General features: G+C 39.9%; 1 protein-coding gene across 1 annotated transcript; it reads right to left on the bottom strand.

Annotated features, from left to right (window-relative positions):
* Positions 1 to 329: 329 nt before the first annotated feature.
* On the bottom strand, positions 330 to 9,579 carry si:ch211-198m17.1 (uncharacterized protein PB18E9.04c). Its single transcript, XM_044182615.1, has 14 exons — positions 8,202 to 9,579; positions 7,915 to 8,118; positions 6,519 to 6,716; positions 5,646 to 5,744; positions 5,415 to 5,524; positions 5,267 to 5,325; positions 5,040 to 5,170; positions 4,775 to 4,909; positions 3,932 to 3,974; positions 3,679 to 3,716; positions 3,492 to 3,579; positions 2,357 to 2,552; positions 1,671 to 1,703; positions 330 to 1,310 (listed from the first exon to the last, which is right to left on the bottom strand). Exons 1-14 carry the CDS (start codon positions 9,577 to 9,579, stop codon positions 1,182 to 1,184), a joined length of 2,841 nt encoding a protein of 946 aa, XP_044038550.1. The 3' UTR covers positions 330 to 1,181.
* Positions 9,580 to 21,280: the final 11,701 nt, after the last annotated feature.

A 21,280-nucleotide genomic window follows, 5' to 3' on the forward strand; every position in this document is an offset into this window, starting at 1 on the left:
GAAACTAAATATAATGTTTAAGTAGATGAACTCTCCTGAATCCTTCAGTTTCTGCAGCTTCAGGCAGCTTTTCATCTGACTGTTGGGCAGCCAGATTAGTCTTGCAGAAAAAATGAGTGAAGGATCTACGGCCACTTCTAAGTCTTCAAATATCAATGACAGACTTGTGAGTAAGTTCCTCCTCTATACAGATGTTGATTAGTGACACAAAGAGGCTGTAAAAAACAGAAACGCACAAAAGTTTGAATTATGGGGCAATAGAGCTGTTTAAGCACTTATGTAGGGCAGTTATACTGACAACATCCACCAATGATGAGAAACAACGACTGTTGTGTTTAAATTAATTTATTTCCAGTGCATCCACACACACATTCTCTGGCAAAAGATCTTCAATTATTTACAAAACCTTTACACACTTATAAAATAGTGCACTGTCTCAGACACACATGGATAAATATATATAAGAGTTTTCAAAACTGTATACAAGTGATAATTGGCACATCCAGGAGACAGGCTTTATCATCAGCTTTGCATGTTTCCTATTTGTCAAACAGACCATTTAAACAGGCACATTTAGCAAGTGCAGCTTCAACAAATAGAGTACTCAGCTTCAATATAAATCCCTTTAAAAATACCCCAAACCAGGGATCCAGCCCTTTTAGTCATACAAGATTTATTTTTCTAAAAAATAATCACACCCATAAGAAAATATCTAATAGCCCCAAAACACCAACATTCAATTTACCTTTGATTTTAGAGGTAAACTGATGGTAAACTGAACACACTTTAGTGCAATTAGCAATGTAAGAAGCATAATTTTAGACTACAGAATGATTTGTTTAAAGCATAAAAAAGTCAAATCTACCTTTTATAAAACAGTAGTGGATATATATTGAGCAACAGCGACATCTACTGGTTATAATCGGCACAGACAGGGTGCACACAACCTCACTAAGAAATTGTTCAAATGTTCTTGCTCGTATGAATGAATCTCTTTGGTGGCTGTTTCCCAGGTAAGAAATGTCCGTTGTGATTTGTCAGTAATCCAGGCAAGTTTGAAAATATTTAAATAATCTGGTCCTGCTCAGGAAATGTGCCTGTAGACATCGAGTTTCAAAGCAGTGACTTCTTTTTGTTCCTCATTTCTACATGGATTTCATCCACAGCTGGCCTGATGTTTTTCAGTTTTTCTTCCCGTCTCCTGGTAAGAAGTAGGGGTTCTCGTGGCCTTGAACCAGATAGGAGTACCGGGATGGGTTTTTACCTTTGAAGGTCTTCATTCCATCTGGGTTGAGATCGTATGATCCCGACTGAAATGTCAGTGGAAGCAGTCAAAGTATTAGTGTCTTTCAGATGTAGGGACTTCACACATTTACACACAAACACCCACGAAAGCCAAGCACACATTCACAAGTAACCACAGTCACCAATGTGCATTGAAAACTATTCATGACTACTCCCCAACTAGCATCAGCTGAGCTTCTTTGAACTGTCACTCACAAGATTTAGCATGAAGATGAAAGTACATCGCTCCACAACAATCAGAGATCTCTTATGAAGCTTCCCATCACCCGGAAACCCTGCCACCGTGATTCTCGCTGTGGCCTGTCTAAATCATCAGCAGGGGGCATCAAGACAAATCAGAATCTAAAAGCAAAGCCATGCCTTACCTTTTTCCATCCTTTTGGCTTCAGGTGAAACCCCTAAAGCAACACACTGGGAGTCAGGCAAAGCAGGGAGCATGGGAGTGAGCTACGTGCTAGCACTATATATACATTCTGAATGATTGGGTTAAAAATACTGGTGTGGATAGAATTGAAAACATACCATTAAAGCATCTAATAGAGTTTCTCAAATTATACAAGACGGTCATGTGCACAGTGAGCATGGATTTGTTGATTTGCAGGTCAAAAAACGTCCAGGTGTCTCGGCTTAAAACTGAACTAAATTTGGTAGAAAAGCATTGTGTGTCAGTGAATCGCAGGTCCCATCTACACACTGAAATGTAGTCACTGAAATTATGTTGAAACAACAGTTTATATGGAGCCTAAATGTCTAAAAAACCTTTCAACATAATTTAGCCAGGTTTTAATCCAGACCTAGACGTATTTTTCACCTGCAAATGACCATATCCATGCTTACTGGGTGGATTTAAGTTAGTTAGTTAGCAGATGCAATCTGGATGCAAGATGGTGGGGCAACACTGAACAAACTAAAGGCTGATTCAGTGGATGATCGACACTATGCAAGACTGTGAGTCTGAGGATAAGTGGTGAGTAATTCCGACGGCAGAGACGGCAGAGACGGCAGAGACGACAGAGACGACAGAGCGACAGAGGAACACGTGATAACTCACCAATCCATTGGTTTGATGCTTTTTGTCCACCAGGCCACGAGTGCTGCCCCCTTCTGTCATCTCCATGGGAGGAGCTGCATCCCAGTTGGTGGTGGCACGGGGGATGGGGGTGATGCCAGGGGGCCAGGGCTGGTTTATGTCACCTGATGAGTATGGACTGCTACTGTAGTCTGGCTTGCTCTTTGAGCATCCCCTCCTGATGTACAGACAATAGGGAATGTAAAATTTGGTTTTCAAATCCAATGAATCCGATACACAAGGAATCCACAAGTGGATAACGAGTACACAAGTAATAGCAATACTTGTAGCTAATACTACAAGCAATACTTGTGTATCCAAAGCCTGATATATCTTATTCCTCTGTGTCATAGAGCTCAATTGTTGTCCAAAAACTATTAAAAACACATAAATAAGCCACATTTTTCATTTTCTTTATTACCATGAACACGGTTACTGTAGTTTATTTTTAATCCATATACACCATCCTGCTGCCATATATACTAACACCAAATGCGTATTATTCCGCAGCTGAAAATAGTCCCCAACACATGCCTTATTTACTCCTGTTTGAGTAACATTTGCTAAAAACTACAGTGCCCAGCTGTTTTAGGAAATTTCTTCTTAGGAGTCTTTTAAAAAAATTAAACTATATATTTAGGAACCAATGTGTTTGAGTGCCACAGACAGTTGGGAATTACTGAAAAATGTACCAACACATTGTTGGTTTTGGTCTTAATCGCCTTAATTATTAATTTGGTGGTTTGCAGGTGAAAAGACATCTGGGTTAAAACTGGGTTAAACCTGGTTGAAAAGTGAGATTTTTTAGACATATAGGTTCATATCACTGCTGCTTCAACAGCATTTCGGTGATTATACTTGAAATATACTGTAGGTGTTAAAATGATGCTGAAACAACACTTTACTTCAAAAATTCACTTTTCAACTACATTTTAAGCCTAGATTTACATCTTTTGACCTGCAAATAACCACAGCCATATTTACAGGGCTAATGTGGGCCAAAGTTGCAACGTGCAGAATGTAAAGATGCATTTCTTTCCAGAGAGCTACTGTATGAGTTGATTATATGCAGAATGAGTAAATATAAGTCAGTATTAATGCTGGTAAAGGATCTCACCAGCAGCAGTATATGAGCAAAGCCAGGACAAGGATGAGAAGGACTCCTCCCAGTACACAGGAGATGACCACCACTGCCAGCAGAGCCGCTGTAAACACACACATGAAGACATATTTAGATTTTTATCACATAACTGTTACTACTGCTACTGCATCAGTTTTGCCTTTGAAACAGTGTTGTTACTCACAGTCATTGCAGTTGAAGCCAGCATATCCAAATGCACATCTGAAAGACAAAACAGAGCAGTTAAACACAATGATATTTGTATTTCAGGGCTGGCTTGTAGCATATTAATGGAGTTTAACACTGAATCCACATGGGGGAGCAAACTTCACATCAACATGTACAACACACACACACACACACAGTAATACACAGACACCACACACCTGAAAAGCAAAACTTACCCTATGAACAAAATTTAAAATGTGTGTACTCACTGTTGGCACATGTCTCCCACTGCCTTCTGCCCACTTGGACACGCTACAAAGAGAAACACAAAAATGTAAACACACACACATACACACACACAGACTGTTTTGCACAAAGAGACTGAAATAAGAATATAACAAGCTACAGTTTCAGACTCAGTCACAGTAGATGGAGACTTACAGCACGCCTGGTTGCACATGCAATGAAAACATGAGCACAATGAGAGCCTCTTCATATGGAGGCTGCATGATGACCATTACAAACAAGCGCATAATAGTATACTTTGTTTTTTCTGGGAAACAAACTGTATGCAGCATTTGTCTGAAAGTCTTCTTCCTGTATTTGCTCTTCCTATAGCTGATCTCCTTGGTCACAACCCTCCACAGAGAGAGAAAGCTGTGATTCTTCCACGTTTCCAGGGAAACAGCCCCGTTAAAAAGAAATAAATTAGCGAGATAAATGAAGTAAGAGCCAAGGGTCGGCATGGAGAAAAGGCTACAGCGCTTGACCTCGTCTCTGAGTCTCGCTCCCTGTTGTTTCTCCCCTTCATTCTCACACACAAGTATTTCACTGAGGATAAGAAAGTTTTGTTACAGTTCTCTTAATTGTAGATCAGCTGGGAAAACTTTACTTGAGCTTGTCTCAGACGCTGTGGGTCGTCAGCTCTTATAGTCTATACTTGATGCTTTATAATCTATAGTGCTTTGGCAGCATCATATTGTAAAGATTACACATTTTTGAACATAAAAGACACAACCTAAATACTAGAGCATGTACCAGTCAGCTTATTCAAACCTAGCACTAGTCTTGATAAAGAAGATACATAAATAATATTAAATAGTCGCTTTTACCTCTGCAGCTGGTGTTTGAGTACATGATGGAGATGTAACCCTCTTTACAGGAACAAACAGCCCGGCCTTTTGTATTTCTGCACGTTGTAGTGGAGACATCACAAGGTAAAGGCTCCTGCTCACACAGGTTTGTACCTAAGACAGCGAGGATATAAAATAGGTGTATGAAAAAAAAAACCTTCTTGACATAATGTAGCCTTTGGTTCATACATGTCAGGTTCTCCTCCAAAATCAAAGACTTGGATAGTATATGAGCAGTACTTGCCTGTAAATGTACCATTAGTCAGCAATCCATTTGAGTTGGCTATAGCCTTTTTAATGGACTGATCAACAGACTCTTGAGTGGCGGTGGTGTTTTGAAAGATGTTATTTACAGTTGCTTGCACACTTCCTGGCCTAGAGAATTACAGAGAAGCCCCAAAAGAGATAAGAAATCTTTTGTAACCTGTGGCATAATATCTTTCTGCAGTAGGAGAAGGAGAAAATACTCACTCAAGTTGCACAACATCAGACTGTATATACCCTGGCTGATTTTTGAGAGCATCTCTGAGCTATGAAACAGAATAAACATGTGATTTAATGACTTAGAGAGGAGCATTTATTATAATTATTCAACATGCTTCGTGAGCTTACAACCTACCGCTGCTGAGATCTTAGCCGCCGTCATCTGGAATATTGTCGAGGATCTGTTGCTCATTTCATTTTCAAATGTTAAGGAGGTGAGATGAAGCTGGCCTGGGAACACTTGGGCTGAGTAAGAAGGAGGAGAGGAGAAAATAAGGCGAAAGTCGCACCGCCGACACACCCTGTTATGATTTCTGTTATGGTCATTTTTCATCTGGCCAGACATGAAATGTTATTATGTTCTTACCGGGTGCACAGCGGCCATTCAGCAGGAAGTTACCAGAGAGACACTGGCAAGTACCATTAAGACAGATGCTTTCAAGTGGACACGGGACAGAAGGACACACTGATGAGAGATGGAAGAAAAATGAACCATCAAACAACTGACCATCAGATATATTTTTTTGTGAACACAACATTGACATATCACCTTTTAAGTTGATATGGCGAATTTGTTAGCAAAACATTGCTTATTTGAGTATTCAGCATACGGATCATTTATTTGGAGTCATGTTTCTGGTAACCTGGCAGATGTAAGTCCAATATTCACTCTCCTTTTAGCTCAGTTTTTGGTCTCTACCAACTCCTGAGGAAAATATCTGGCTCTTTAGCTGCTAAATGCTCTACTATGTTCACCAGCTAGTCTCTAACTGTGTCTGTCTGCCGTTTGGTGCTGAGCAGGTAGTGTACAGTGGGATTTTAGAGATCTTTTGTTGAAAACAGCTGCCTGCTGTGGCCGAAAAACATTCTGAGAGCGGTCAGAGTGAGCCAAAACAGTAAAGTTGCGGTTGGATAGCTAAACAATGTGCTGAAACTCACTATATAGCTCTGTAAAGAGGAGGAGAGCTGCAGATTCAGGTGATAATTCTCTGTATGTTCATCACTATGAGCAACCCCTTTCACATTGTCTTTTGATTTTGTTATTATAAAAATATTGCTTATAGCCACTTTAACTTCCAATGCAACAAATCTTCTCTTTTTTTCCTCATTATAAACCATTTTACATATACAATAAATGAAAGTATTGTGTGTGTATGCAGGACTTAATTCCAACCAAGAAATTCAGCTGCTCATTTCTTTCATCAGTTAAATTTTTTTGATTAATAGTGTTGTTAAAAACCTTGGGTAGGGGTGGGCGGGGCTGCTGTGGTGGAGCTGTTGGTGGTGACGTTTGTTGGTCGAAGGGTGGTGACAATGGTGGTACCAGTGCTGATGGTGGTGGTGGTGGTTGAGGCTGTTGCATTGCCACTAGCTGGTGTAGTGGAATGAGTCAAAGTCGTGGTTTCTGCAGTGTGGCCGGTCACTATAACATTAAAAACTATGTAAAAATCAGTCCAAGGACATTTAATTAGTGAACACAGCCAACATCAATGTCTAATAATGTTACTATGATTATTTACATACAGCACATTTTCCTGTATAAAGCTGCACAAGGCAAAATTATTCGGTGGAAATTATTACTATTTACCTTAATCTCAAATTATATCTATGAAAAGGTGTAACTTCGCCACAAATTACCTTGTTGACATTACATTAAATTATTCTATGGAGTATCTATTTTTAACAGATTATAAATATAAATATTGGATGGGCTGTCATGTAATTTGGCACAGATATCTATGGTCCCCAGTAGATTTTTCATCAAGCGCCACCAACAAGTCAAAGTTTTCACTTGTCCAGTGAAATATCTCAGCAACTGTTGGATAGATTGCCATGACATTTTGTAAAGACATTCATGGTACACAGAGGATGAATCTGATTTTTCCCCCAGCGCCACCACGAGGTGCAGATTTATGGTTTTCAGTGAATAGTCTCGACAACTATTGGATGGATTGCTATGTAATGTGGTACAGACATTCATGTTCCCCTCAGGATGAATTGTAACAACTTTGACGATCCTTTGACGAACTTTTCATCCAGCGCCACCATCAGGTAAAAAATTTCATTTGTCCAATACTTTGATTTATGACCAAAAACCTGCAAAACTAATGACATTCCCATCAGCCTCAGCTGTACTTTAGTGTATAGTGCTAATTAGCAAATGTTAGCATGCTAACAAGCTAAACTACAATGGTGAACATGGTAAACATTATACCTTCTTAGCATCACCATGTTAGCATTGTCATTGTGAGCATGTTAGCATGCTGATGGTAGCATTGACCTCAAAGCACTGCTGTGCTAAGTACAGCCTCACAGTGCATGGCTGTAGACTCTTCGTCTTATTGACATATGCAGTTGTTTAAAGAAAAAAGGTTCAAAGGCTGTGTCATTCAGAAATCTACATTTGGAGACCTGAAATACTTGTACACTGACTTGGAATTTGCTTTTAAGGAAGTGTGACTTGACTTGGACTTTCTCCAAAAGCCTTCAAACAGCTCTGTATTTAGCATCCCATTTGTAAAATTGCCCAGAGCAGCTGTAACTCATGGTCTTCACTGAATTCCTTCTCACCTGCATGTTATACTATATTATTTTGTAAGAGCACACATCATCACTCATCATGCTGTTAGTCCTACCTCCTGAGGTTGTTGTTGAGGGACTAAGGGTGGTGGTATTTCCAGTGGGGGGTGTGGTGCTACTGCCTGAGGAAGTGGAAGTGGAAGTTGCTGGGAGAGAGCTGGAAGTGGAGATGGAGGTAGGTGAAGAGGATGGGGTCCAGCTGTGAGTGTTGTGTTTGTGGTGACAGTCGAGGACAAGGGTGTGGTGGTGGATGTGGGAGTCTTAGACGAGGTGTTAGTAGAGTTTGTTAGTGTAGTTGTAGTTAGTACAGCTGTAGAGGTTACCGGAGTTACTGTACTTGTACTTGCTGTGCCATTGCTGGTTTGTGTGGTCGGTGTGATTGTAAAGTTGTTGCTGGTGTGTGTGATTGGTGTGATTGTAGTTGTGGCGTTGCTGGCGTGTGTGATCGGTGTGATTGTAGTGTCATTGCTGGTGTGTGTGATCGGTGTGATTGTAAAGTCGTTGCTGGTGTGTGTGATCGGTGTGATTGTAGTGTCGTTGCTGGTGTGTGTGATCGGTGTGATTGTAGTGTCGTTGCTGGTGTGTGTGATCGGTGTGATTGTAGTGTCGTTGCTGGTGTGTGTGATCGGTGTGATTGTAGTTGTGGCATTGCTGGTGTGTGTGATCGGTGTGATTGTAGTGTCATTGCTGGTGTGTGTGATCAGTGTGATTGTAGTGTCGTTGCTGGTGTGTGTGATCGGTGTGATTGTAAAGTCGTTGCTGGTGTGTGTGATCGGTGTGATTGTAGTGTCATTGCTAGTGTGTGTGATTGGTGTGATTGTAAAGTCGTTGCTGGTGTGTGTGATCGGTGTGATTGTAGGGTCGTTGCTGGTGTGTGTGATCGGTGTGATTGTAGTTGTGGCATTGCTGGCGTGTGTGATCGGTGTGATTGTAGTGTCATTGCTGGTGTGTGTGATCGGTGTGATTGTAGTGTCATTGCTAGTGTGTGTGATTGGTGTGATTGTAAAGTCGTTGCTGGTGTGTGTGATCGGTGTGATTGTAGTGTCGTTGCTGGTGTGTGTGATCGGTGTGATTGTAGTGTCGTTGCTGGTGTGTGTGATCGGTGTGATTGTAAAGTCGTTGCTGGTGTGTGTGATCGGTGTGATTGTAGTGTCGTTGCTAGTGTGTGTGATTGGTGTGATTGTAAAGTCGTTGCTGGTGTGTGTGATCGGTGTGATTGTAGTGTCGTTGCTGGTGTGTGTGATCGGTGTGATTGTAGTGTCGTTGCTGGTGTGTGTGATCGGTGTGATTGTAGTTGTGGCATTGCTGGCGTGTGTGATCGGTGTGATTGTAAAGTCGTTGCTGGCGTGTGTGATCGGTGTGATTGTAGTGTTGTTGTTTGTGATCGTGTTTGTCGTATTTGTAGTCTCACTAGTGTTGTTGGGTTGGCTTGTCTCTGAGCTTGCAGTGGACAGTTTTGTACCACTGGTTGGAGCTGATGGAGAGTCAGTTGGGCTGCCGGTTGTGAAGTAACTGTTCTCAGTAACAATGCTGTTGACTTTCATAGTTGTTTCTGTTATGGCATTTTCTATAGTTGCAGTAGCTACTGAGGCTGTGATGTGCTCTGTGGTGGTTGGTGGTGAAGTTGTAAAACTGCTGGTCGTGTGGTTTGCAGGAGTGGCGGATGTCTCATTGATCATTCCCCCATCGGTGGTGGAATTATGTGTCGTGGTCGCTGTCATTCCTACAGTCAAAAGCACAAAAAATAATCAGCTCATCATCTTTTCTCCCCTGGGCACATCTCAGTAAAATGTTAGGGAGTCCAAATCTGGAATGTTAGCCACCAGAAAAAGAAGAATGTGTGGGATTTGAAAATGTCTGACTTGACCAATTTTCAATGAAAGTGTCTCAAAACTTACACCATCAAGATAAATATGAAAAATACTACATACAAATTCTGTGGCTTTATTATTTGGCCACTTTGGGGCAGTGTAAGATATAAACACAATATTGACATAATAACGCCTCATAAAGTTGATATGGTGAATGTGTGCCTATTTACACATCAAGCAGACACAGCAACATTAGCATTCATTTGAAGTCTTGTTTGTGTCCAACAGATACATTTAAGTCTAGTATTCACTCTCTTGCTCTGTTTTTGGCTTTTTAGCTGCTAAATGCTCCACTGTGTTCACCAGCTAGTTGCTAACTTTGTTCATCTGCCATTGGTTCTGGGCAGGTAGCGTACAGGTGGTTTATCACAGCTTTTTCACTGAAAGCTGCCTGCTACTGCTGAAAATAATTCTGAGAGTGTGAGAGTCACAACAAGCAATGCCTTTCACATACAAGTAGTCATTTGATCCATTGTTAATATACAAATATTGATTAGAGCAGCTTTAAGCTGTGTAATGTCCACATCACAGCTTAATTATGCATGCTAATTACTGAGTGAAATGAACGCATTAATTAGCAAATATTTCCATGTCAATGTCCTTGTATTGACATGTTCACATTCACAGCAAATGGGAGCTATGAATATTAACTCGGTGTTCAAAATCTAGTTAGATCAACTTTCTACAGGAAGCTTGTAGTATAACATTTCTTTAATATTGTTTTTTTTTAACAGACAGATGCCAACATAAAACACAAGGTCCTGCACACTGTCCACCACAATGACAGGAAAAAAGCAAAACAAAAAGCAATTTATTTTTATTATCAAGTAAGGTACTGCTGCTTTTCATCCTTCATTTTCAAGATGACAGCTTTTGGTTTTAGTTTTTACAATGGGGTATCTAATTGGTTTCATCATTGAAGGAGCATGTTTGATTTGAAAGCTTTTCATATGATTGCACTAATAAAAGCAGAATAAGAGAAGACATTGTTAACTTTGTATCAGTTGTTAAATATATTTGATTTCTATTTAGTTGTGTGATATTCCAAAAATCACAGGAGTTAAAAGCTGCAGTCGCAGAGGGCAACAAGGTTGTGTCTTAAATAAACATTTAACATTGAGTGCCTAAAAAGTTGACAAAAGCGGCAACACGGCAGATAAGAATTACTGTAAGTGACGGCTGTTTACAACACCGAGATATTTAAGTCACAAGTGCCGCCAACTTAATTTGACCATCTTAAGGGGAAGAGCTGCCTCCTGTTTGTTCAGTGTGCTGCCGTGACGTCTGTTCCCATTTAGCCTGCTCCCACTCTTCGCTTTGTGTTTATGGGGGAACAGAGGAAGCCAGAGGGCAGCCTGAGGAGCGGTACAAACAGTAGGAGGTCTTTGATAAGGGCCTAGCCCGTTTACCACAGCTCCTGATCTGTATGCACTGAATGATTACATTCAAAGAACCTTTTCAGCAGCCAGAGAGCGAACATACTATTAAGAGCCAGATGGGTGGCCGCCTTACACAAATAGTTTTTCCCAGTAAGTCATCCCAAAAGCACAAGGAAGTGGTGAGAAAATCAGAACTAATATCAGATCCTGAGGGTGATTTGATTATTTTCTCTGTGTACAAGGCCCTGTGTGACCTAATGTCTTTATTGCTTGGTAACCAAGACTCATTTAGAGATGAAAAACCACAGGCTTCACACACCCTGTGACAGCAGATTTTTATGGATACGATACGACATATACACACACACCCATACCCACCTTCAAAAATTACATTTTAGGGGAGTGGAATAAGACATTAATCAACCAACGATGACAGATGAGGAAGTAACAAAAGGAGGGTTAAGACATATTATAGTTTCAGGTGACGTTTTTAATGGTCATAAAGTAAAGGAGTGGCAGAGTTAAGAAGGGCTAGATCTGTTTGTGAAGCAACATAGTTTGAGATCATTGTTCTAAAACACACATGAATCAATTTGTGACTGGCTCGTCTAGATTAAGATTTACGGGCAATGGACTAATCTTACTGAATGACCAGAGATCAAGATTAATGAAAAACCTCTTAAATCAGATCCAGTTGACCCTGTTTTGATTAGCACTGTTACATTCCCTGTGTGTAACATTTTAGTGGAGTATCAATTGCAAGGACTTGTGTGTGTTTCCATGAACGACTGAGCTGAAGGTTAAACATTTCACTGTGCACCTCATTCCTGCACACCTTACATTGTGTTAAAATCTCAAAGGTTGAATTTTTATCTGCTTGTTTCAAAAATCATCACATTTTAGCCGTTTTTCAGATTCCTACCTTCCTTCCTTTATAGAAACTGGGCAGCCAGTTTCAGTTTACACTCCATCCTGAGTGACATTAACTCTGATGGTGTGGACTCAAAGAGCCTTATCAGCTCTCTGTGTGTGTGGAGAAACCATTTTCTTATCAACACCTTTCATCTCCACATAATTGTCAGAATGGAAAGTTTACAGTGTACCAGTCTCTCTCTGCGTCTTGACTAATGATACACTTAAAGTAATCAGGAAGGACGCATCCGGACTCTTGTCTTAGTTATCAGCGCTCAATATTAGATTTATTTTTATTATTTTTTTTGTGTTTAGTGCTAATTAGCAAATGTTAGCTAACACGCTAAACTAAGATGTTGAACAACTGGATGGATTGCCATGAAATTTGGTACAGATACTGACCATCATCAGGTCAAAATTCTTGTTAAATACTTTGGTTTAAGGCCAACTACCTGCAAAACTAATAACATTCCCATCAGCCCCAGCTGCACTTCATGTTTAGTGTTAATAAGCAAACGTTAGCATGCTAACACACTAAGATGGTATACATGGTAAACATAATACCTGCTAAACATCAACATGTTTGATGGTATAGTCCCTCATTCGTCCAGGAATGTTCCAAAATGGTCTGAGAATGGTTGAGTTCTCAGACCATTTTTTCACAATTGAGAATAACTCCCGGATGGGAGCCGAAACGTCTTGATTCTGAAAACAGTGTCCAGATGACTACGACTGAAACCTTTTCTACGATCAACATGTTTGCATTGTCATTTGGTGCATGTTAGCATGCTGTTGTTAGCGTTTAGCTCAAAGCACCACTGTGCTTAAGTACAGCAGAAGCGTCAACCTCCGGGGCAAAAAAACTGAAGCCAACGCATAAGTGCCAAAAACTGAAGTTCCTCGAATGGCCAATTGAGGCTGGCTCCAAAAGCGAGTCAATCCCCATAGGGCCCCATGTTAAAATGCCCAACTTTACAGCAGAAATAAATATGTTTATAGCCTGGTACAAAAAACAGTTTGCCTCTATAGCTAATTTCCCCCTTCATGACAACTGTGAGGGGGGTAAATATTTCAACTCACCCGTTGAAATTATATTAAGGATTAAAGTTACGCATAATTAAGGATGTGGCCATTTTGAGTGACAGGTGGATGCCCTATCAGGTGACTTGCTGCTAGGTGGCTTCATCAACCAGGTTTCATTCAGCCCGCCGTAGCGCCACCTCTTTGCCCATTTTTGGATTAGCTGGAGTCAGGCACTGCCAAGATGGCGCCAGAGCCGGAGCCGGAGACGGAGCCACCAGAGCCGCCCACTTTGAGCTTCACAACGGCTCTTCAGTAACGTGTTTTATACAGTCTCTTAGCTTGCTAGCAAGGTATCTCTCAAACAGCAAGCTACTTAGAAAACTGCAAATATCTGACACAAAGGTCTTCATACCTTCCAGTGGCATCCATCCAGGGTTTTTTTTTCAATTCAACATCTCTTTGCAGAATCAGTGCCCAATACAATGGAGATGAATAGATAACCCACAGAATTAACGGTCTACAATTTTCATGGGAATGTTTTCCACTGGAGAAACACTCCCTATAAAAACTGTCCACAGAGAGGTGTGCAAGAATGCTCACCTCCATTGTATTGCGGCAGCAGAAATCTCAGTTAACAGCCCTGATTTGGTAACCTAACGGTTACATTTGTCCTTGATGTGGCAAGAACTAAATTAATGCCAGATTTGACAACCATGCCATCAAAGCATTATTTCAGTTTGAACATTAGGGTGCACAGAGATTAATGTCTTGGCAGCAGTGATGAGTTATGAAATCCAATGGTGTACTTTTCAGTAAACTACTGTCATCCTTATCACCTACTACTACAGCTAAGCCTGTTACAAGCAGAGCACAACAGAGAGGAAGAAATGCTATTGTTTGTCATTCTTTATTCAGCCTCATCTGTCAGTACTGCCAATGGAAAACAAATATGAGAGGGTTTTTTGGGTTTGAGTTCCCTAAATTCTTGCGGTGCATGGAGTGCACATTTTGATATGAGATTAGCATTACAGTGTCATTACTACACTGACCTTGTAAAGGCTCAGTTGTTTCCATGCAGCCTTCACATGCAGTGATTATGGTCTGATTATTGTGTGATGTTGCTAATAGAACAATGCTGCAGCTGACACCTTGAAAATATTATCTTGAACAAAGGCTCCTGACATGCTGAGGTATTTCTGATATCTACCTACAAGTCATAAATAATCCAGATAAAGATACCGAGAGAAAGTTATGGTCTCATCATAAAAACACTGTCTATTTATGGACACGGGGAAGAATGTGAGTGTGCATGAACAATCACAGTAGTTCTCCTTCCAATGTCATTTTCACAGTGCTGTTTCTCTATTCCCATTTACATGGAACTATCAGCCATAAGTACACATAATCAACTGTGACACATTTCATAGACAGTCTATGATGCCCTAGTCAAACACTGATACAACAATAGCTGCAACAATGTGTATTTAAACTTCTCCAACTTCACCACAGACCATATCATTTCTTAAACTACGTGTTAGCAGCAACGCCTTTGTTTTTGTGACTTTGACAAGGCTGCTAGTCAATTTTCTAGGTCTCCTGTGATGGTGAAGTTACCCATACTGGAAAGGTTTATAAAACCCATATGAGACAATGTAAACAGACAGTCAGTTAGTGTAATATACTTGAAACAGTGGAGTAATTAAGAGCACACTCTGTCTTGCACGTCTAACAGGGAGCCTTGTCTCTAAGGATTTAACCTACAGCCGGATAATCCCCTGCAGACACAAAAGGGATGACTGGGTCAGGCAGGGTGACAAGTGGGTCTAAGGTCGGCCTGCGAGCACACACTCAGGAGGATGTGGATGAGAAGGTCCGGCTTTACCCACTGAGTCCAACTCTAGTAAGAATGCCTGCTACTTGTTTTGACAAACAATAACTGTACTGAAGCCATTTAAAAGCTGCCATGCCTCTTCACCTCTATCTTTCCCTTTCTTTTCTCAACATAGACATCAATCAAGTGCAGTGTGGGAGTGTATCTGTTGTGAAGGAGATGTCTGCTTCCAGCTGTCAAAGCTTTGCTTCAAATCACTAACAGAAACAGAGAGACAGAGCCAGATAGACTTTAGTGTTGATGCTTGTGTTTCAGCGCAGCGCTGCACTTCAGGGGATTTCTATTCATGCGACACAATAGCACTCCTGTGAAGTACCTGCTCATGATCTGACTGTCAGATCCAGTTCCCCCAACTCAAATCCTCAACTTCCCGTCCACACTGCCGCTCCTCGAGAATAAATCCTTGTCTATATTGATAACAGACACCTCTGTGCCAGGGCCAGAGCTCCCAGAAGGTTTCCTGAGTAGACCAGAGAGCTACAGACAAACACTCTCCTGGTTTCTCAATGTCGCCGTTGAAATATTTCCAGTTTATTGTTGGGATTAGGGGAAAGTGCGTTCCTGAAATAGTTCTTTATTGCATCCAGCAGCACTGCAAGAAGGACGGACCTGATTAAGAATGCACACAGAACAAGAGATGAACTGACAGGTTGTGACCCAACAGTCAGGAAAAACCTGAGGCCAAAAGGCAGCATCTCATTAGGAGACAGAGGAGTTATGTGGAGAGCTGACCTATAGTCGTGTGTGTGTGTGTGTAGTGCCTGTGTTTCAGAAATCATGCCGTATGACATCTGAAACAAACTGATTAAAGACAAAAATGCTGGAGGCATACAGCTCACAGCTAATTACTGGTCACACTTTGGGTCCCTTTGCCAGCTAATGAGCATGAACATTTCTTACATACTGCTTTATGACCTCCTGGTATTTAAAGGTGCCCATCCCTGCCTTACAAAACCTCAAGGTACACCAACAGATACACACAGGTCAGCATCCTTCAGCTTTCATTGCTGAGGGAAAACCAGGCCTGAGGGCTGCCACATCAAAGCCCCACAGCTGACGCCGGGTCACCAGGAGCGACCTCACATGACTGAGAGGAAGCTTTTATTTTCATAAACCAACAGTCTGTCATCCTGCTGAGTGTCTCTTGTGAACAGTCCTGATCAGAGAACACACTGAGGCCTGAAAGGGTGGAGGTGAAGGGCTGAGCAATAAGGCTGAAGTCAATATCCCAATATTATTAAAAACACATTTTCTTCCCAATGTGGATATATACCCTTAGTTAGAGCTGAAACCATTAGACAACTTATCTATAAATAAATTGCCAACTTTTTGATAATCGAGTCATTTTTCGAGCAAAAGTAGTTCCAGTGTCTAAATTGGTAGGATTTGTTGCTTTTCTTTGTCTTATGTGATGGCAAATTAAATATCTTTAGGTTTCGGACTGTTGTTTGGACAAACCAAAATAGATTTGATGACACTATTTTCTGACATTTTATGACCATACAATTAATCATTTCATTAAGAAAATAATAAGATTAACTGATAATGAAAGTAATTGTTAGTTGCACCCCTACACTCAGTTTCCACTTTATTAGGTACACCTAGCTAAAACTAATGCAGTCTAACACAACAGTCCTGCAATAAATCCTACCTTGATCAAGGTTATTATGTTCAGTTTTTGTTAAAACTGTTTTAGTTTAGTTTAGTCCCCTCTTCTTGATATAATATTTGGAAAAACCTCTCAGTAAGACAATACAATTCAACAGCACCACAAACTACATTCTCTAAAATGATCATACAGTTGAATCAACACCTCTCTAAAACAGTTTCAACCAAAACTGAACATTATAACATTCATGACGGGAGGATTGATTGTAGGGTTGTTGGATTAGACTGCATTAGACTGGAGTGTCCCAGTGTTGTGCATCAAACACAACTCTTCACGTGTAATATAAAAGCTTCAACAAATGTTTTTTCCCTTTTCAGTTACAATCAGCTTGGAATCATTAATTTGAACAATTGAATTTTGAATTAAAGTTGAATTATTCAGATCCTTTACTTGAGTAAAAGTAGCAAAACAAAAATGTCAAAGTTACAATTAAAAGCCCTACTTTCAAGATTTTACTAAAGTATTATCAGTAACATGTACTTGAAGTGTCAAAAGTACAAGTACTCATAATGCAGAATGTCCCTTTCAGATTGTTGTATTATTATATATAATGTTAGAAGATTATTATAATTATTGATATATTCATATATAAGCAGCATTTTAATGTTGTGGTTGAGGTGCAGTCAATTTTAACTACTTTATATCCTTGTGGGTAAAATATACAATACAAGCTACACATACAGTATGTTTTGTATTTAAAATCTTAATCTGCAAAGCAGTCTGCAATCTACTAGCTATACCTTTATTATAATAAATGTAGTAGAGTAAAAAGTACAATGTTTACCTCTGAAATGTATAGAGTCTGAAATAGAGTAGAAGTTTAAAGTAAATACTCTAGTACAAGTACCTACAGTCAAAGGCTGAGGGGCAGAAAAGAAAAGCAATAAAGGAGGTCTTATAACCAATAATCAAAGCCAGCTGTTGTGCTTCTGAAGCTTTATTTTCATTTACTGATTTATTTGGGATTCTCTGACTTTATGTGTGTTTTAAGTATTATTGTATTTTGGTAATGTTATGGTATTGTTTATAGAGAAAATAGATACAAAGCTCTGTAATTTCAGTTATTTTGTTAGAGTTTACAATAGTTAGTTGTGTTAAGTTTCTAAGCAGTTGTTGAGCAGTTTGTCAGAGACATTTCCCTGAAAGAACTGCTCCATTCAAACCCAAGTAAATACTAATTCATTATTCATTTAGTATTGGAAATAACTAGTGCCAAATTACATCATGGGAGTTTCCTATCAGCCAGACCTGATCTATTAATACAGTGACAATGGTGTGTATCATTAACAGATGAGTAATTAAGGTGACTGAGCAAAATTAAAGCCCCAACTCTTTGTCCTGCTAAGACTTTGCTCTCTTCCATCTGGACTGTCACACACGTCACGTTGGCTGGGATTGTGGCTCTCCTTGCTGCTGAAGACACAGACTTGACGCCTGACACACAAATGTGCAGCCCAACACACACACAAGCTCTCAGGCCACGGCTGTTTCACAACTACTGTTGCACAGGAACACACTGAGTGGCACAGCAGACAAATTAAAAGAAGCTGATCAGATATCTAATCTCAGTCTCTAGTCCTCAAAAGGAGGAGGCAGGTAGATATGAGTTCTCTGTATCTGAGCAAATACTATACTACTTATACTGTAACAGATGGCTCCCTGGAGCAGGGCTCACTCGCAGGGCCTCTGCTCATTTCATATCCAATTAAAGCTCCGCTAGCACATGCTTTCCAATTACAGAGTGAGATTTACTGCCCTGAAGCAGGTCTAATCTGACAGGATACAGCAGGGACGCAGTGACAGAGGAAGAAAAGACAGGGGAGGAAACAGCAGAGAAAACAGCAACAAGTGTGCAGGAGAAGTGGATGTAAACAATACATGCCAGCAGGTGAGAGTGCGTCAAATGAGGAAGATGAGCACAATTATTAATATTTAGCAGAAATCAGGAGAGGAGGAACTGAGTTACACGCAAACAACACTGGTGTTCACTGAAACTCTTTATGTACTTCTCCAGCTGATAACATAGAATAATGCTTAGAAATAAGGGTTGATAGTGCGTGTGAGTGCATGAGTCTAGAGCTGCAACAATTAGTTGAACGGCAGAAAATTTTATCGGTAACTATTTTGATAATCAAATATTCTCTGGTTCCAGCCTCTCAAGTGTGATGATTTGCAGTTTTTCATTGTCATATATAGCAGTAAACTGAATATCTTAAGAATTTAGACTGTTAGTCAGAAAAAACAAGCAAACTGAAGACATTACCGTGGCCTCTTTTAACATTTCATAGACTAAGCGACTAATCTAAATAAAGTAATGGTTAGTTGCAGCCCTACATGAGTCTGAGTCCTTTCATCACATTCCTACAACTGTCCATTAACTCCTGAGCAGGAGCTGGTAATGACCTCACGATGACTAGCCCGCAAAACATGACACATGTGGGGGAGACATGATAAACTTCATGTGGTCTGAGAGAGGAAACAGTAGCAGAGAGAGAAGAGAGAGGAGAGGCAGGCATTTAACGTGCTCTGCTCCTCTCTCTGGAAGATTTCTAATAGAGGGCACAAGAAAATGTGGCGCCAGAGGAGGAGGATCACAATCCTCAGGGGGTCTTTTCATCTGGACCTCTTTACTGCTAGACACACTCAGTCATGCCACCATCACCCCCCAGCCTTCCTCTACCTCCCTCCGATTCTGTGTTTCTATACAAATAGACACATGACAGGAGGCGAAACACACAAGCAGCCTGCAGGCTTGCAGCAAGGCTCCGGCACATGACAGTGACTCTCAGCCTTCATATGGGAACCTTCAGAATGGTCCACAATAATACAAAGGGTGACCAATGGATTTAACTGCAGCTAAGCTTAGCCAGTCTGTACAGTGGAGAGTGCTTCAGAATTCCTCAGGGCAGCTTCACCACACTGTCGAGGGGGTCCGCTTAAGCACACAGAGAGTAAACTTTGTGCGTGGAGTGTGCTGCACTTCAGGGAGCCAGCTGTTGTTCGACCGATGCCTCCTCGCTGGCATCTGTCCACCCCCAGAGAGCTTTGAGTCACACTGAAGGAGCAGTGAGTCACGGTTTAAGACTATTTGGGGAAACAGCCCATGAATGTGTAGAAAAAAAGAAGAAAGAAGAAGAAAAGACGTAGTTTTCTTCAAAAACTTTAATACATTAAAGCTACCTCCTTTTATTAAGGCATGCTTTCAGGGAAAGGTTAAACACAGGCTGCTAGAAAGTATTCCCTGACAGAATGCGGATATCTCAAAATGTTTTTTATGGTTTACTTATTAATTAATTGATATTTGCATCTTGAACATCACACACTATCACACAACTGTCTTTTTTCGGTGTCTAGGATACTTTTTACCTTGTCTGCTCTCTGGAAAACAAATTAACAATTATTTGTTCATATGATTCAATTTTCTAGGTCTTTAGTTCTTATTTTATTTTATTATAAAGAGTACGGTCTAGACCTGCTCCAAAGGAAAAGTGCAATGAGATAACTTCAGTTATGAATTGGCGCTATATAAATAAAACTGAATTGAATTTTCTAGTATATGTCAATGCCAGACTTTTCTTCTTCTTGATAAGGGTTGGTGGATTCTATAAACACTGAAGCCAACAATGATAATAAGTTCACAACTTTTTTGTTCTATTCGCAACAAAGTCTAATATATTGTGTTTTTATAAATATATTATAATGTTGTCAATAAACCAAACTAAAAAATAAAAGAAGAATGTCACATCCATCACTGTATTTTTAGTATATTGCCAAAATATAGGTTCTAGGATTGTTTTCAAATATAACAAATTGCTATCTACTTGTGTACTATGTGATTTTCTGCCACTAACTACATTATAATAGATAATAAACATGCATTGAACACATATGGCAGAAGGAGATTTTTGTCAGTGAATAAAGTGAGTAAAGTAAAATATTTTGATATTCATTTCTATATATTATGGTATATTATTTGCAAGAAAAAACAACAGAAAAAAGGGCAAAAATGTATTTTGTACATTTTTGACTGAGCTATATAGCTAAGTGCCAGATTTTACAAATACATATGATGATCTTATAAAATGTGATGCATTGTTACAGATTAAAGGTTATATTGATAACATTTTTATGTAGACAAATATTTAAAAATAATAATAATACATCCACAGAGCTTGGAAGGGTAACTACAACAGAAATGCTACTTAAACATGAAAGAATCACTTTTAACAATAAAATAATAATAATATACTCACAGGGGACACTTTTCTTCATAAGAAAAACGTTTACTTAGCTAACTGCAGGACTTTTACTATAATAATAATTTTTGTAGTGTGGTATACTTTTACTTAAATAAAGGACAACTGGTCACAATATATTTAAGGCTATGTATGGGGATTAAATCGTGCTCAGTACAGTTGGACTAGTAAAACGTAACATGAAAGTTTATTTCCAGGGTTCAATTCATTTTCCAAATCAAACGCGTGGTATGTCAGTAGAAATACAGCTACATGTATAATTAACAGCGTGGAAGAAAACTTCACTCACCTTTGACGACAGCGCCCAGGAGCAACACGACAGGCAGATAACTGAGAAACATGTTTCAGGTCTTCGGTGTGACTTTATTAAACGACCAGCCTGTTGTGAAGTCCAGTGTGTTGTAGGCTACTGACGGTGTCC

Source organism: Siniperca chuatsi, linkage group LG21 (genome assembly GCF_020085105.1).
Source record: "Siniperca chuatsi isolate FFG_IHB_CAS linkage group LG21, ASM2008510v1, whole genome shotgun sequence".
Lineage (NCBI taxonomy): Eukaryota > Metazoa > Chordata > Actinopteri > Centrarchiformes > Sinipercidae > Siniperca > Siniperca chuatsi.